At 37.6% G+C, this 19,208-nt stretch overlaps 1 protein-coding gene across 1 annotated transcript; it reads right to left on the reverse strand.

Annotated features, from left to right (window-relative positions):
• Positions 1-25: 25 nt before the first annotated feature.
• Positions 26-18,951, reverse strand: PUS7 (pseudouridine synthase 7). Its single transcript, XM_065743643.1, has 15 exons — positions 18,481-18,951; positions 16,629-16,713; positions 16,413-16,514; positions 15,005-15,149; positions 11,261-11,372; positions 10,563-10,640; positions 8,777-8,905; positions 8,379-8,504; positions 8,043-8,104; positions 7,451-7,611; positions 6,415-6,541; positions 4,880-4,981; positions 2,313-2,442; positions 1,195-1,286; positions 26-498 (listed from the first exon to the last, which is right to left on the reverse strand). Exons 1-15 carry the CDS (start codon positions 18,843-18,845, stop codon positions 362-364), a joined length of 1,953 nt encoding a protein of 650 aa, XP_065599715.1. The 5' UTR covers positions 18,846-18,951; the 3' UTR covers positions 26-361.
• Between the last annotated feature and the right edge of the window lie 257 nt (positions 18,952-19,208).

Consider the following 19,208-nt stretch of genomic DNA (forward strand, 5'->3'; position numbering starts at 1 on the left):
GCTGTAACTGATTTGCCTAATACATCTGAAGAGACTCCAAGGTGTGCTGAACTGGTCAAAACATCCACTGCTCACTGAAAGAGTGAGATGAACATCTGTCCAGGTCTGAAGCAGTAAGCCCTCTTCTCAGAGATGCAGTAACACAGCTCAAGCAACCTCATGATCCATTCATTAAAAAGCACCAGTCACTAAGGCCTCTATTACATTACAACATCTTGCTAAGAACTACTTAATTTAAAAGCTTGCACTAATAAAAACTTAAAAAAATACAAATCTCTTACTACCACCCTTGAAAGATTTGTACAGAACGTAGTAGTAAAACAGTATACACATTAAAATCTAGGCTGTGCTAGCAGTTCATTCAGCGTAACCAGGTAGTATTCAGCTGCGTTTGGTTCTTTATGCTCGTGTCCATTTTCAAAACTTCTCGAATTGCCATAGTAGCATAAGTGGATGGGGGAAGGGAGAACTCCATCTTCAGTGCCCGGAATTTACCATCTATCACAAGAGGAGAGATGAAGCAAAAAGGAGATGAAGAACATAACTTATTCTGAGTGCCATCCAAACTGGACTGAAGTTTTCCACCACCATCCCTAAGCCCAAACAACAGCCTTTACCACCACACCCCAGCTTACAATCTATAGTACAAAGTCAAATTTTGTAAAGCAAGTTCTATTTAACATTTTCTTCCAGCAGGAAGTGATTCTCTAAGTGTTCATCCAAAATGAGATGGTCAGTTTTGTTAGATTGAATTCCTATCCTCTCCTTTTTTTTTTTTCTTCTGGAAAGTTCTCTCCTTGTGACCAAAGTTACTTGAAAGATTTACACTGAATTCTGTTAAGTAGTGGAGTGGTCAGTTATGTTCAGCACAAATATATCCTCAAGTGTACAAATAATTGTGGCTCATTTCCACTTCTTCTTTACACATTCCATAGATATTTATACCTAGATGTTTATTTGATTGTATAGATGTCTGTAGGAAAATGTAACAACCAATAGAAATTGCTGGAACAATGCTCACACTCTTGAGATTTAAAGGTCCTTATTTACACACACAATTTGGATAGTTTCAATACCATTTTTTAGCAGTCTGGTTAAGTGAAGCTCCTTTAAAGAGCTTTCAACAGGTAGCAGTTTAAAGCAACAGTCAAATCAACCTTGAGTTTGAAAAGATCAGCAAGTACACTAATTTACCTGTAGGAAGAACTGGTAAAGGTTTTCCTTCCAGCTTATCCAAATCCGTAGTAAATAATGGGATTCTAGGATCATCATATGCAACGACTTCCCTATGTAACATACATAAGATTTATTATTACTATTATCCAAATTTGGCAGTTACGATAATAAAACTGAGATGGAATTATTTCTATTAAACAGCTAAGATGGTATTTATCTTGCAATAACCAGTAAAGCTTTATGTACAAAACTTGCCTCTGTTTTGATATGGATTATCACAAAATAATGAACTAGTTGGACTTTTTTTTGCATAATTAATCTCTTTCCTCCCATGGAATATCAGGATTTCCAGCTATACAAGGAGTATAGTTTATGAAATTATGGGAAGAATGCTGTCAACTATGAGAATACTTGAAGGCTTTTTTTTTTCCTTTTCATTTTGAAGAAACCTCTTTGAACTTTTAGAATACGTATTTAAGCATTTTCAATGTATTCATATAATAAAAACTATACAGTATGCAATGACAAGGCTGAAAAAGCAACTAGGAAGAAGGTAAGCTTTAAATACCGGTAGTAATAAAAGTAAAATTCAAATATTTGAATTTTGTCTCCCTTCCAAACCCTCTGTTCTTTTTCAATGTATTAGTGATAAGTTTCTTTGTACATCTGCACAGTAACCTCTTGAAAAGGTATTTATTCAGTTGCTATGCAACAGCTAGGTGGTGTCACTAACAACAGCGATGTCGTACGTTTATGTGATAGAAATCTGATTGACACTGTTGATTGGAGACCAATTTCTCAAACCAGGATTACAAAAGAGTAACTCTTTTGAATATTATCTTTCATGCTTTCGCCATCAACTTGAATAATTACGCAGTGCTTAGGCAAGTCCTTGGAAAGAAGGGTAACAACTAGACAGATGTCCTGACACTAATACATTACAAAACCAGAGAACCAGTGAAGAAAGACAACTATCATTCAACTCTGACTGTGTAAAAAATGCACAGATTTCTCCCAACCTATTCTTCATTCTATGTGTGTATATTGTAGGTTAATCTAATGGTTCTTACTTAGTCATCCCACACGTTACTCTATGCCATCAATTCACATCCAAGTTCCTTTGTCCTCCTACTCACCAACTGACATTCTGAGGTCGAATGATAATCTTTCTGTATGCTCCAGACAGTGAATAGTCTCTGATTTTATGCCTCATGTTGTTGATGTCAAGATTATCAGCTACTAGCATTTCCTTGTAGGCTTCTCCAACTGGAAGAGAAGATATTTAATCAGAGAACATAGTGTGGCTGATTGAAATGGGCTGTTACCATAGGGGACTCCCTCCTTTATGTGTATTTCAATAGTTGTCAGTGTATATGGGATAAATGTTAGACAAAATTTTTAAGCTATTTATGAAAAACTTTATAAACTACAGTATTCTCTTATACAAACTGATTAATATAGGTAAGTAACCAAGAAAGAATGTTTAACGAATCAAAATTGAAGCTGAAAACAAAACCACGACGTGGAGAAAATAATTTATTAACGTTTCAGTTGCATTATATATACACTTTCCAATTATCTGCACTTCAGAAAACTAATCTCAGATAATTGGAGTTTGGGTTTTTTTTTAAACAAAAGGCCAAACTACCACTTGTTCTGTCTCTGAAAAAGCAGACTAAAATGATTTAGGAAAGCCATCTGAAGAACTTAGTAAAAGGTACTATTAAGTAGCTCTGATGCTGTCGAAACAATGAGTAACTATTATAGTATCATATCCCCAAGAAAGGGTGTGTGTATATACACCTGGGAAAGATGGGCTGGCAATGGAAACATAAGCATACATTGCAGCTAAAATGCTCTAGTTTACAGCACAATTACCAGCGTAACCAGGGACATGTGAACAGGAATAAATTAGACTTCCTCTGGGAAGGAGGAGCTGGAATTCACTCCCTGCCATGTTTGTGGGTAAGAGAGCAGTCAACACACACAAGGACAGCACTGCCATTCAGAAGGACCAAGGCAGAGGCTAGACGACTTGGCCAAGAAGAACTTATGAGATATATTAAGGACCAAGTCCTTGTACCATAGAATCACAGAATTGTAGGGGTTGGAAGGGACCTCAAGAGATCACCAAGTCCAACCTGCCTGCTAAAGCAGGTACCCTACAATAGGTCACACAGGTAGGCGTCCCAACAGGTCTTTGATATCTCCATAGAAGAAGACTCCACAACCTCTCTGGGCAACCTGTTCCAGTGCTCTGTCACCCTTACTGTAAAGTTCTTCCACATGATTCTACAGAACTTCCTATGCTCCAAGTTTCAGCTGTTGCTCCTCGTACTATCACTAAACACCAACAAGAAGAGCCTGGCCTCATCCATTTGCCTCCCACCTCTCCTTAGATTTCTATAAACATGAATCTGATTCTCCCTCAGTCTTCCTTTCCTCAGACTGAACAGACCCAGGTTACTCAGCCCTTCCTCATAAAGAAGATGCTTCAGGCACTTGATCATCTTTGTGGCCCTCTGCTGGATTACTTCAAGGAGATTTCTGTCTTTCTAAAACTGGGGAGCTCAGAGCTGGAAACAGCACTCCAGCTGTGGCCTCAGCAGGACAGAGCAGAGGGGGAGGATCACCTCCCTAGCCCTCTGTTGGCCACACTCTTTTTGATGCACTCCAGGAGTGTGCATTGGAATGATTGACTCCTTGAGATGCTAAAAGACTGGAGAACAACTTTACTTGGGAGTAAACTTGGGGAGAGTTACTTGGAAGTCCCTGTGGAAAGGAGACTGGCAGCAACAAAATCTAATGGCATACTAGTCTGTGTGAACAGGAATGTAGCTCATAGCTACACCAAGAAAAAATATGACTGCCCATTACTGGACTCTTACTAAGTTTCACTTGGAACAGTGTCCAGTTGCAGGTATGAGTACAAAGTAGGTTCTAATGAACTACGATGAGTCTGAGGGCCACTACAATGGCCAAGAGTTGTAGCACGTACCATGCATGGAGAATCTGAAAGAACAGGGGTTCTTTAGCTTAAAAGACTCAAGAGGACACCCGAGACACTATTTGTCCTTGGAAATTTCAGCCCTGACAGGACAAAGCCCTGAAGAAGTTGGCCTGCATATCAGATGGCCTCCTGAGGTCACAGAAATCAATCATAGAAATGATGCTGTGAATATCCCTTAGCAACAACACAGTTCTCTAAATGGATTGCTGAATTTATTCAATTAAGAACAATTTTGATGCAATACACTTTCTACACAAGAGATGAAAGATGAAAACGTGTTGACATTTAATTAAACCAGATCTGTTTTTTCTTCACAACTTCAAGTTTTTGGGTTACGTATTCTGTAAGTTTGGCTTGTTTCATAATTTAAAAAAATCAAATGCATATACTCTTTAATGAGCCTTTCACTACTTTTTTCCTTGTGCCATGATAACTCATTTTGCCTCCATAGAAGTCTACAGGAAAAGCTACTTGTTAAAGAGAACTACAAAACAGATTTATATTAAATGAAAGAAATTACCAGAGAAGTTGTAATCAAAATGGGAGAGGCTGACATATCTACTACTAGAGCACAGCTCTGAAATGGTCATTCTTTAACAGTCAGGAAGGATGTGTAGATGTCACCTTCCTTTTATGAGCTACCTTAAAGCAGATCTACAGGTTCAGGGTCATTATGTAAGTTTACAGACTTACTTTTATGCTTTGGATAAATAACATCAAATCCAGGTAATGGCATCACTACATCATGGATGGTGTAGTTATGAACATCTCCTTCTTCAATTGGTACAGCTGTGGCTACAGTCAGGACAGAAAAGGAAAAGAGATTTTAGTTACAGCTTGATCAGCCAAATTTACAGTGAATCATTTGCTTGAAACAAGCCTACTTTGAGGAGGGTAACCACTGTGTTTTTATCTCCACTTAATAGACATTATGTCCAAGAAAAGAAATGAGTTTTTAAGGCTGTTACAAGCAGAATCACAGCCTAGTTTCCAATGACTTTTAAAGCCGAATGACATAAAGACTGCTAGATGAACTATCTCCTAGCCAGACATCAGGCTTACATGAAGGAGAAACGCTGTGTATGGTCTCACTGCATCAAAATGTCAGTGAAAATCCAAGTAAAAAAACTAGGACTGAGTCTCTGCTTTACCAGATGCTATCATCGAATGGCTTGGGTTGGAGGGGACCTTAAAGACCACCTAGTTCTAACCACTCTGCCATGAGCAGGGCTGCCAACCACTAGGTCAGGCTGCCCAGGATCTCATCCAACCAGGTCCTGAATGCCTCCAGAAATGGGACATCAACAGTCTCTGGGCAACCTGTTCTAGCACCTCACCACCCTCTGAGTAAAAAAAATTCTTCCTAACATCTTCTCTCTTTTGGTTTAAAGCCATTCCACCTTGTCCTGTCACTATCAGTAAAAAATCAACCCCCTATTCTGCTTTTAAGCTTCCTTCAAGTACTTTAAGGCCACAATGAGGTCTCTCCAGAGCCTTCCCTTCTCCAAGCTAAACAAGTCCAACTTCCTCAGCCCTTCTTCATTGGAGAGGTGCTGCAGCCCTTCAGACACCTTCATGGCCCTCCTCTGGATCTGCTCCAACAGTTTCACATCCTTCCTGCACTGGGAGTTCCAGGCCTGGACGCTGTCATGGTTTTATGATTTTTGTTATTGGTATTCCACATCATAACATGTGAGGCACTGGGAGTTAGAGTTAATGCTCCAAGTCCATGGACTGACGAACTTCTGGGTACCTGGTTCTCAGAAGAGAACTACATACCCCAGAGACTTTGCATTCCTGTTCTCCACCTAGAGGGAAAGATAAAACTGCACGCAAGTCCCAAGACTTCCTCTTTTTGCTGTTCATCTCAGCAGTGGAAGCTTCCTATCTTTCTCGTCTTCAGCTTTAGAATAAGGCCTTCAGTTTTGGACACACTCTCTCTCTTTATTTGATCTATTAGCTTCAATTCCAATTATGTTGTACTTCTGTATTCCGAAATCTTATTTAGTAAATTAGTTCTCCTCCTCAGATTGTTGCTGCTGTCTTGTTTTTTAGGCCCATCTCTCTACCCTTTTTCCTTCTCCCCCTTTCCTGGGGCATGGGCCCATGGTTCCCCAACCCCATTAGTCACAGAACTGGACCAAACTGGTCCATAAACCACTGACAGACACATTCACCAATGTAAATAAAATTTTCTGTGACTAAAGCATTCACAACATCCTCTTTACCTCCTTTAAGTGTGAGATCTCCTGGTACAGCTTTAAGCCCATATTCTTCTATTCTCTTGCTCACCATATTGTTCCACACATAACTCTGGTAGCTATGAATATACATTAAACGATTATTTCTTGGTATCTGAAGGTTAAAACAAAAAAAAAGGAAAAATTAGAAATATGTATTTTTAGAACTTTCTCTTAATCATTGCCCAAAAATGCCTATGTTTGAAACATTACCTTCTCCAGCAACAGACCCAGCAAAACAATGCCTTGGTACTTTAAAAAAATATATATTTGCAATATGGAAAAGGGTATGTAAATAAAGGGTATGTATTTGTAATCTGTATTACAAAAGGGTATGTAATAATGCTTTTGTACATTTGAATTCCGAACACACACAAAAAAGTGTTTAATTTAAACATGAGAAGCTACATCTTTTTTTTTTAATTATTATTATTATTATTGAACAGCTCAAAGCCATGAAGGTGCTATAAAACTCCGAATTCTCAAGCTCCTGAAATGCTGAAGTAAACTTTGCAGATGTTAAGGCACGGTGTCTATTATCCTCATCATAAATGAGAAATTAATTCTCATCTCCTGTGCTGGGCCCAATGATTTGCTGGTTATGAGGTATTTTCTCCAAAGACTTCACCTTAATTACAGTACTTAAAAGTGACAGTGAATCCATCACCTCTATACGGCACTGCTTCATTAGCACACTGTGAGTTTGATTTACACTTCTGAACCAATGGGAAAAACTCTGATTTTCTGCACCACTCTCAGATCCATTTTATACACAGCTAGTACATACAACTGCATGGCTTCCAGCTTAAAGAGACTGTGACACAAATGGCAGAGCTCATCACATATACACTAATTACAGTTGTCCCACGTTACTATGCAGCAGTACTTCAAGAAAAAAAAGGTAGGATAAATGCACACACGTTACACAAATTTAGACTAACAGAGAAGCCTGACGAGTGTGCTTCAAATTCATTGATACATAAAGTGTGTGTTTATTCCAGTAAATACCCCCTTTTACACTCACTATGCCGAATGCAGAGATTATGTTCTTCATTCCATACTTTAACAGTCCACGTAGAAGCTGTCCTTCCACGCACCTTTTTACAGGCAGTTTTTTGAGAGCTGCTGCTGGATCTTTAGTCTTTGCCCATTCTTCTCTGCATTTTACTAAGTATCCCTTCTCAGCTAGAACAAGGATGCAAAACAAAAATATTTTAAATGCAAACACAAAAATTTGTTTCATCTTTTGTTAAGAGAGTTGAAAAATTAATATTTCAGTCACGGTAATTGCAGACATTAAAAGAATCACAGAATATTTGAGGTTGGAATGCTCCAAGTGCAGTATGAACAGACTGTGTATTAGTATTCAGATCCCTTTCCACATCCACTGCAAGAAACTGCACAGTAAGCCAAAAGAAACAGAAAGGCTGAGAACCTGAAGATTCCTTCCCACTTGCTAAACTGGCTGAAGTTTAAATTTCAGAAGCTGTGCAAAGTTGTCCTCCCAAATGCCCTTTCAAACGAAAAGAATCAGAATCTAAAAATGGTTATTCCTCAACACACAATTCTTTGGGGAGGAGGGAAATGGACACTATGTATTTCTCAGTATTTCTTACCTCCTGGTCGTGGTTTTAATATCAAATCCATTACTTCATTCCAGTTGTTCTGTAGAATAGCTCTAAGATCCAAACAGGAAAGTGTATTAAGAACTTACTAAACACATTTTAAAATTTAGCAAATTTAAACAATTTAAGTATTGGCTTTACATAATATTAAAAGTAGTGGTATTATGCAAGATACCTGCTGAAGCAAGTTCAAAACAAGCTTTTTCATGAATCTAAAATTAAAATTGGCACATGCAATAGGATAAGACAGCCTTCCAAGAAATAAATTAAGTGTTATCAAGATTAAAGAGGGAAAAACAATAAAAAGAGGATGAAAACGACACATACCTGCCAATTTGATATGTAGGAACAGCTGTGGTTCCAAATCTTTGCATTCCGTAGTAATTAATGAATCCAATTTCCCTGAGAGAGTTCATTGCTTGCTCTATTTGGTCATCAGTTCCTGTTATATTTCTAACATTAAACAAACAAAAAAAAAATTAAAAAAACCACTCCATCTATAACTTTTCTTAACCTTTTTAAAGGGCTGACAGTATTTTAAGATCCCCAAAATAATAAAGCTCAACATTAACATTATCCAACACTTATCGAATTCAATAACTTCCATGTCAATAGGACCTTTCTTCCTTGTAGTAAAACCAGATTACTGATGTCCCTTTCCTGTTCAGGGGGAAAACCAAAAAACAATACTATTCTAACAGAGCTATCTAAATACTATGTATTACCTGAGAACAACAGTGAAATGGTTCCCTTGCAGTTCTCCTAATTTCAGTGGATGATTCTTGTAACTGAAATTTCCCAATTTAAAGTTCATCAAGCATTTATTCAAATGAGCAAGTCTTTGTGCAGTGATTCTAAAAATAAAGAAACAGACCAACAGTGACCATCCTCTCTTTTGAAAAATAGTAAATTAAACAAATACAAAAATGCCATCATTTCTAAACAAAAACCAGTGAGTCGTGTTTCATCAGTCTTCCGCTATTCTATTCAAAGAATTTTAAGTACCATTTAAAAAGAAAGATAATTCTTTCGGTCTGCTCATTCAAGACAAAACATACACTGTGATAAAACTGTTTACAACATTTTCATATTTTTGTTAGTGTATGCACACACAAAAGAAGTTGTAATATTACAAGTATAACATACTCTACACCACAAGCTTAATTTTTCTTTATGCTGTGAATGTACTCCAGACAGCACAATCTTAAACAGACTTAAGTAATTATCCACGGTGTTAGCTCAGTGGAAATCAAAGAGCATAAAGTCTAACCTGCCACTGATTTCCATCACTTTTCTCGCTAGCATTATGAGAAACATGTCCTCTTCTTTGCAACACAGAGCTGGCTCTGACACTTACTACTAAGACTGACACCAAAATAGATAAGTTTACCAAACAGCATGCCCAGCATACTTGGCTCAGAATGGGCTGATGGTCATTAAGCTCTCCTTCCCTACTCCACCTCTCTTCAGTGCTCTACAGGAGAGTTTGGTACTGAACACTACTGAACACTACCAGAATCAGCAGGGTCCTCCCTCGTAAACTGTCAATGCTTACAATAGTCTGAGCTCTTGGGCACAATGTCAAAAAGAAACAGAAGAGCACCTGAGATGGCTACACCACAAGTTCAGTTAATTGCCCATCGATTGGTATAATTGTTTGCAGAAATTAAAATCTGGGGCTTCTCACGTGATTCACAAATTAATAATTCCCTTCATATGTGCCAGCATATGCTCATGCAAACCACTGGGACGAAAACTACCACAATTAAATAGTGAATGCCTTCCTTTTAAGAACTTGGTCAAGTTTCTGGCTATTAAACCTTGGAATTCCTCCACTTGAGGAGAATGGTTTTCAAAGAACTGTAAAAAGCATCAGAGGCAGAATATTCCAGCAGCTAAACATATGGCTATGAGGCATCCTCAGTTACTGATATAGCATTAATTTCAAGTGCCTCAGAACCACGTAATTATCTCAGCATATGCCAAAATACATTTTATTATGGGAGTAGATTAAGGCAGGAAAATTTTCTTGTCTTTTTTGTACCCTTCTGGCTACTCACAGATGGGAAAGGGCAGTGGTTAGCCTTCTCTGGAGCTGCTCAGAAAGTTCAGTGAAGAAGGAAAAAGGATTCCAACTGGAGGGAGGGGAAACAAAGGCCAGGATGGAAATGAAACAGAATTTCTATCATTGTCATTCTGCTTTGTTGCTGCTGCATGAGAGCCACGTAGCGTTGGAGGACACAGAGGCAAGCTGGGCCACTGTTTCAGCCAGATATGTGCATTCACATGTCCCTGGCCTCTGACTCAGGACACTACTGATGGAAAATACTAGCAATCACCATGGAATAAAAGGAAGGATTATATTATCTTCATTAATATGCAGCTCCGGTACTTCGCAAGATCAGGACACGAATCTGCCACTCATTACATGCACACTGAGTCTTAAGATTGTAGTGAGGTAGTTAAGTCACCATGGAAGGAGTGTAAACACTCCAGTGTATTTTCACTTACCTAAGAACAGCAATTTCTTGAACTGTTATAGCCCTTTTATCTTTAGTTCCCATGTAAGAAAATATGTTTGGCTTCACTCTTAAAGGCAACAGCAAAATACATTAAAACTATGAAAGCAGACAGATTTCACATAGTTTTCAGCATAATTACCTAGAAATGTTACTTTATATGAAAAATATGATTTTTGCCTTAAAAATAGTACATACATATATACAGGTAGTGCAGCTTAGTTCTGGGAAAGAAAATGCAGTTTGACACTCCTGAATGTGTGTGACATCACTTAAGTCATCTCTAAGTATGCAAAACACAAGGAAACCTTCTGGACATATTCACTTCTAACACAACTATGCTGTCAAACTACAGGCCTTCAAATATTTCCTTACATAAATACACTCAGTTCACAAAGGTGCAGTAATTGTTGCTTCACTGGATGAGGGGAAAGGAACTCAGACTGTGTTTGTCTAGAGAAATTAATAAACAGAACTACAGATTATCAGCTAGTGCTTAGAAGCAAATTAATGTATCATAACAGTATAAGACACATGCTCATAACATACTTTCATATATCCACAAACATTTGAAACAAGTAACTTTCAATTTACATTATTTTCATTGAGGCTATGGGCTGCCTTGCCTTACATGAAACAGGCAGAGGGAAATCTGCATGCTAGACAAGTTAATAGAAACAACAGCCCTACCTTAAAAATTTTGATAGGACATTAATGGCATCCATAGTATCCTTGTTCTCCTTGTACAGTACAAAATGGCAGTAGCTTCCCCTGGATTTTGGCCAAGAGTGTTTTCTTGGATCTTTAAAAACAAAAGGTTAAAATGTTAAAAGTGTCTCTTTTTAATTATTTCAATGAATATGGTTGCCATTGTAGCTTCATTTAAAACAAATACACAATAGTCAGTTTCTGATAATTTCCATCTGCTTAAAAAAATATGAAATATTGACAGTAAAAGCCACAAAGCACATTAAAAAGTACATTCTCCCCTTCCACCGTAAATCGTAAATGTAAGTTTCTGCTTAATCAATCCTGTCACCTAAAAGGCTCAAATGAAATGGTGAGTTCCTTTGTCGCAAAACTAGCTAAAAAAGATTCCCATGTCACTTGACTGCCGTCTCTTTTGATTAAGCTCTTGAAAAACTTCATCATTATACTGACTTTCAGCCAGCAAAGTAAAAGCCACTGTAAATTTCATCTGGTGTCTATACTAACAGACAAGGATCACTGGAGCACTGTCTGTACGAAGACTACAGTATTATTGATTTTAATTATTTAGTATGCAGACAGCAAATATGTCTAAGTTTCATTAAACTTTTTACCAAAGGGTAGCACTTTTTGCCTTTTTTTTTATGAAACTACCATCTACACCAATAGTTCTGTTAAAATATATCACACTACAGTTTGCACTACTATACGTGTAATTTTCAATCACTTAAAAATTATTCCAATGATTGCCTCATACCATCAAATCTTAAGCAAAGTCCTCCACTGCAGACAACATAAAGTTTCCTAAAGTATAAATTCAGTATGATGGTCAAAAGCCTGCTGAGGCCTTGTGCTGCTGCTGTTCTACTTGTGAACCACCACTGTTCTGAAGCACACTCAGTGAACTCCACAAAGAACTCATTAATAAAACAGAAGAGAGGAAAACAGAGCAATTCACAAGACTTTTCCATCCAGAATAGTTCTTATTTAACCAATCCATCTTGCACAGTCATCATGACACTCTCCAGGAAGGGTCAGGGCCAGACTAAAAGTTCTGTACAGAATACAGCAACAGGCTCTCCAGCTCTGGGCATGACAGCCACAGTGTGCTGAGTACTGGAAAGCTGTAGCTATAATCCCAGTATTTAATCATTCCTCACCCAGTACTTCAAGGTATTCAATTACGTAGATGGGCTGGAGGGACAGCCTCCATTCCTTATTGCTATTTTCCAGTCGTGTTACATATTTCACAGTAAAATTGTATTTCCATACCTTTTTCCAAATCTTTTCCTGCTGTTTGAAGGCTAGAAGCTCTTTGTTAAGATCAGGATGTATGATACACAAAGTTGTATAAATCTGGACACTGGGTTTCAAAACAGAATGCTTAAGGGTGAAGTTTAGGCTTAATGAAAGGGGAAATTTACAATAGACTTCCAGCAGTATCATCAATTCTGATAATTCACATCACTCATCACTAGCAGACCTTTTCTGCACTCAACGGCTACTGACTATCCTCCACTAGCAAAACAAGTGGTAGCACATGCCCAATTCTTGGCTGTTTCTGGGAATTTCAAACACTACTTATGTGTAGATTGTTTTGGGTTTAACCCTGTCTTGTTTTAGAAGTGTAACTAGTTTGGCCAGTCTCATCACAATTTCGGAGGTCATAATGGTTGGCATTTCATTTTGTTAGCATGAAATGTCAACATCTCTTACCTGTTGCAGTTCTGACCTCTGTCCCAATGCATAGCATAAAGAGCACAAAAGAGTAGCATTTAATTTTAAGACTGTCAAAGGGTTTTTAAAGGTGAACATGCAGGTTTATGGTTATGGGATTGTTTATGCTTCAGAGCATCCAACAGTTAGGTGGTGGATGGCAGCAATTTAGACAGTTATGCAATGGAATCGTGCAGAGGCAAACGGTGAACGTATGGAAAGCTTCAGTCGGAGACACAACAAACTTCATTTGTGGACGATGATGAAACAGCAATTTCCTGACAATTTAAACTGTTTTGGGTGCAAACTTACTACAGACATGAAGTATCTTCAAATTTTAAGATTTTAGGAAGCTATTTTTAACTAACTGTTTACATTATAAACAAAAGGAATCAAATATCTCAGCTAAGTATTACATATTTCTGAAGTGTTTCTTGCCTGGAGAACCCACTCAGGACTGAGAAGTGTTGTTGGCTATATAAACATGGAAGACTAAAATCCTGATGAAAAGCAACTTGCAGTCAAAACTTGCATTCGTTAGCACTTACACACACCCACTGAAACTGCACACATCTCCACCAACTTGCACAGGTGGCTGTAGCATCACAACATTAAGAGGCCAAGTTTAAATAGATGATGCTCCTCTGCATCAAAAGATGGTGCTCCAGAAAATACTTTAATCCTAGACATACATCATTAAGTTCCCTTCAGTGTATTCCAAATACTTGAATTCTTCTGTACAGCATTTGTGAAATCAGACTGGCTGAATAAATAAACTCAACTGTAACAATGGTTAAAGAACATATGCAAGCAGAAGGGAACAGTGAAGGTAAAAACATCACAAACTGACAGAGAACAAAACTGGCCGAGAATTTTGTGCTGGTTTGTATACATACCCATGCATAATGCATGCAAATATACACATTTTATAAATGATTAAACAAGATAGGCAACGTTATAATTTGTACCAATAGACATACAACACTCCCATACTCACTTAGTAAAAGCCTTAGGCATAATAACTACATTGAATGTGGAGATGGTCTTACTTCAAATTTTAAATTATCCTATTTCCTGGTCTTTTCCTTCATCTTTAAAATGAAAGGGCTAGGTTTACATACCATACCCCTTACAAAACATTGAAATGAAATAGTAATCAAACAGTTTGAATCAAATCTTAATAATAGTTAAGTATCTTAAAAAGAGTTAATTGTCCAAAATTGCACTTAGACAATTCTCCCAACTTACAGGAGAAGCAAAGTAGTAATAATATTTTTTCTTTAATGTGGAATATGAATTTCTCTCAGTTCAATTTACCAATTCAGTTTTTGGTAAAACTGAAATGGATAATACTGCATTTTGAAAATCTTTCATTATTTTTATTACTCCAAAATAGTGACTATAATGAGTATAGACAATCTTCTGGAAATAAAATTAGCCCTGAAAGCAGATGTAGCCTTATAACTGAAACTGTCTTAAAGGTCACAGTAAATACTCATATATTATGTCTATATAAACAGTAACTCTGAGAAAACAAAACTTCACTAATCAAGTCACTGAGAGTTTTGTCATGAATTTTCAAGACTACCAGGATTATACTGAGTACATCTCAGCTACAACCACAATGCACACTTACATTCCTAGGCAGGTTCATGAAAGTCCACTTAAAACCGTGCACATAAATTTTTAGTGTTTTTTAGTTTTTAGTTTTTTTAGTTTTTTTAAAATACTATTTTTGCCCATTTCCATTATAATAGGAAAAGATCCTCTTGCTTCTAACATAATTTTACTTGATTAATGTTTTGGAAAGAAAAATGAGTAAAAAATTAAATAGTAGATATTCTTTGTGTTTTTAGATACTTCGATGCACAGTATCACTGCAAAAAACAACAAACCAGACTACATTAGGATGTACACTCTATGTGAAGTACTTTCTGATGATGTAATTTTTTTTTAATTTTCAAATGAATTCTAGCATTTACTTTACTTTGCTGTGATACTGAAACTCACTTGCCAGTGCTTTTTTCCCAGCAGCATGATAGGCAATAATGTATTTTTTTCCATCTCGATCTTCTGTTTTAGTCTCCAGTCCAGGAAATAAGGACTTAACAGCTTGGTGGATAACTGTTCTTTTTTCTTTAGTGTCTTCAATGACCTGTGTTGAAACACAGGGATGCACAAACAAAATCAAACACGGAAGGAAAAGGACTTCCCCAGATTTAAAGTTTTGCATTCTTAAAAAAACCCTGCTGAATCACACCAGAGTACTGAATAGGTATACTTCACAAAGTCTGGCCCAGTCATTAGTTTGAAAAATAATAGCCACCAATCCCAGAAAACCAAGAATTTTCAAGACTATTTCCCTGATTTTGTGCCAGATAAAATTCCCTGCTCTAGCAACAACTCTGGCAAAACTAAGTTTTTCTATACAAAAAAGGAAAAAAAAAAGAAGACTAGGTAAGATAACCTGGAGATTACCAAACCTAAGATTACCTAGCCTGGAGAAGAGAAGGCTCTGAGGGGACCTTACAGCAACCTTCCAGTACCTGAAGGGTGCCTACAGAAAAGCTGGGGAGGCACTTTTCATAAGCGTGGGCAGCAACAGGATGAGGGGAAATGGCTTTAGACTGGAACAGGGCAGAGTTAGACTAGACATTAGGAAGCAAATCTTTTCTGCAAGGGTGGAGAGACACTGCAACAGGTTGCCCAAAGAGGCTGTGGATGCTCCCACCCTGGAGGCATTCAAGACCAGGCTGGATGGGCTGAGAGCAACCTGGTCTAGAGGGAGGTGTCCCTGCCTACAGCATTGGGGCTGGAACTAGATGGTCTTAAAGGCCCCTTCCCCCATTCTATGATTCTATGATTATTTAACATGTTAACGCTTCTTTGAATTATCAGACCTAATCCTATTCTATTACCTAACACAAATTCAACAGCTATTTTTCAAAACTATGGAGTATCTGACTATTCAGAAATATGAAGCTCTGTTTTATTTTGTACTTCTATATTTCTTGTTACAGAAGATCATGTTTAGCCTCTTTTCTATTAAATTACTAAACATTGACCTTGGAAATAATCTTTTTCATCAGGATGGATGGTCATTTAATACTTCTGAAATAAATATTTCATAAAATACTACTAGACAGAGAACCAAAACATTTCAAGAAAATTTTAACACTGCAGAAATTAAGACATGCTTGAGTTCACATGTCCCACTGAAATCTAAGTAACTATTCATGTGCATAAATTTGAGAGTCTGTAATGCTTTACAGAATTGCATCCTAAGTTAGCAACACTTCAGCATTGGCTGCTGCAACATCATGTTCAAGCTGCTCTCATACCTGACATGCATTAGAAAGCTCATAATTTCCACTCACTCTTATTCCCCCCCAAATTTCATACCATTTATTCATTTTACCTCTATGGCCACACTAGTTTCCTTGTTCTTAAGAAGCTGGAGCTCCTCTAAACGCTGCTTGTCTTCATCTGACAAAACATTGAATGTTTCTTCTGGTGGATCCTGACACATATTTAAGGGGGAAAAACAAACATCCAATAACCCACAGAAAACAATTTCATTCTCTTAATGTTCTTGCTCATTTAGCTGTTACGAAACCTTTCCCTCAAAATTTACCTCATCATCCACTGGGACAGTGAAGTCATCCAAATGGCTCACACGCCCATCTTTGCCTATTTCATGAACAACAAAGTCTGAGTATCTGATGGGAAAAAAAAGCATGTGAAAATTGTAATTAAAAAGGAAATCCCACATCACAGAGTCCTTCCCTAAGAAACGATCTATTGGCAGAATTTATTCATGGGAGCACAAAAGAAACTTCAGCTATGATAAAACTGTACCTATTCCCACCCCTCAAAATATACCAAGAAAACAAAGCAGAAAGTGTAAGATAATTAAACAAAGATGACTGCAGATATCCAAGCAGCTGTTGTAGTTACCTGCTAACAATTAAGACTCTATTACTTTGCTACAACTTAAACCACAAACGCATTACCTGTAGCTTCCAACAACCTACAGGACAAAATACATTAGCCATTCTCTAAGCAAAGTGGGACAAATACAACTCTGTTTCATATGTTCAGCTGTAGAGAATATCTTCCAAAACAAGCTACTCTGCATTTTCTGTCACAGCAACAAAAACATTAACCACAATGCCCAACAATGAGACATCCTAACTTTAACGGAGATGAGACAGTCTATGTTGCACTTGCTACATTATTTTTAAGTAGCAACCACTCTGCAGAAAAAAAAAATCCTCAGTTTATAAATGTATGAATGTTGAAAGATTAACAAAAAGCTTCCTCATTGGAATGTTTCTATAGCAACCCTCCTAGCCCATGTTTCTACATGTGCCAGGCTTTTGGAAAGCCATACATGTTATTGGCAGAATTCCTTGCTCAAGAGTGTTCTGTATCCTCTCTCTCATTATCTGTAGCTGTCTAGACATGCTAGTGATGGTTACCATAAAATTGCTTGGATTAAGTTAATTATACGTGTTGTAAACTGGCATCAAAGTAAAACCATCAGTCCACAAGCATTTCTACTGCACAGCTACCTCTGGCCATTTCAGTTTGAAAACTGGCAAATCTCCCAACAGGCATTTCAGCACGGACTGTACTCACCAGAGAAGGCTTATGCTAGCAGAAAGATTAAATACATCACAGGTACATTTCATTTTATATCATATTACATATTTTATTATATAAGATGATCTACACGTGAAGTTAGTATTTAAAAGCAAGGACTTGGTGGTGCTTAAAACAAAACTGCCTTGCTAAAGTAGAACAACAACGATTTTCACTTCAGGAGTTTTCATATTTGCACTCAGAGTTTTACTCAAAGGAGTTTAATTTAAAAACTTAGATTTTTTTATGGGGAAGAAAGCCACGAGTAGTCAAACATATTATTAAGTATACAATGCAAGATCTATATTCCGCATCATAAAGTTCCCTTTTATGTTTTGCATCTGATTACAACTAATCAGAGTATAATTCAAAGCTTAATGGACTATCTGCCAACATACATGTGTAACTACTGCAGCATAAAAGTCAGGGAAAAGCAAAGGAGAACTGGAGAGGGATGGCTGCAGTACTAGTGTCATGTAGCGAATCTCATATCAGTGCTGAAGAGCTGCATGAAAGGTAGATGCATCACACAAAGCTTTATGCTGCACCCTGCTGCCACAGAATAAGATAAATGGCAAAGACCAGTGTAATCATCTACCTCTATCCATACTATCCATACTGTACCCTCTCCAGGGTTCCATTTGACAGGAAAGAAAAATAAACCCAAACAAACCAAGAAAAATGCCAAATTAAACGTTTCTTTCAATCTCAGCATCAGCAAAGAAAGTGATGAACCTCCCAAACGGCTGCATATAATCCAATTGCATCCTGTGAGTTAGAAAAGGAAAACAGAACAGATGCTAACACAGGGAATTAGCATACATAACAAGACAAAGAGTTACCTCTCTTTTAAGATTCCAGAAAATCCTTTATGACAGCTAACAAATTTAGTTATGCCAACATCACTTTCTGTCAGACCATGCTTCATCATGTCTGCAAAGCTCTCTGGATCTCCATCTTCATCGCTGTCCTCTAGCTCCTCATCTTCTTGCTCCTCACCTTCCTCATTGGGAATTATTTCATTTTTTGTGTCCTCAAGCAGAGACTGGTCAGGTTGTTCTTTTACAGTCTGAACACTCTGCTCAGAGTTACTTTCTGTCTTAGAGTTCTCTGAGATCTTGTGTCTTTTAATTTCATCCACATTAGCTGCATCATCCTCAGAATGAGGGCGTTTCAAGGATACGTTATTCATTTCTACAGTTTCCATGTTTAAGGCACAGTGTAGAACAGAAAGCCCTGAGAAGCAAGAATGGCTTACTTCCTTGTCTACTTAAGAGCAATATCAGTACATAGCCTCTTCACTCCAAGGACTGCGCACCCTGCAACAGTTCAAAAAAACCCATAAACTTTCTGCGTTTTTTCTAGTTAATCATTAAGTACATGTTTTTTACAGCTCAAACAACATAACTTGGAAAGAAAGGAGATGTTAAGGGCACTTAATACCCACCCAAAGGCAGCATACACATTACTGTAGAAGGGTTCAACACTACACTATCCCTTTACCACTATCATTTTTGCTGCATCCAGCCCTGTCCACGTAGGCTCTGCTTGTCAACAGTAACTCAGTGCC

This window comes from Cyrtonyx montezumae, unplaced genomic scaffold (genome assembly GCF_038088225.1).
Source record: "Cyrtonyx montezumae isolate F1298 unplaced genomic scaffold, pur_monq_1.0 scaffold_3, whole genome shotgun sequence".
Classification (NCBI taxonomy): domain Eukaryota; kingdom Metazoa; phylum Chordata; class Aves; order Galliformes; family Odontophoridae; genus Cyrtonyx; species Cyrtonyx montezumae.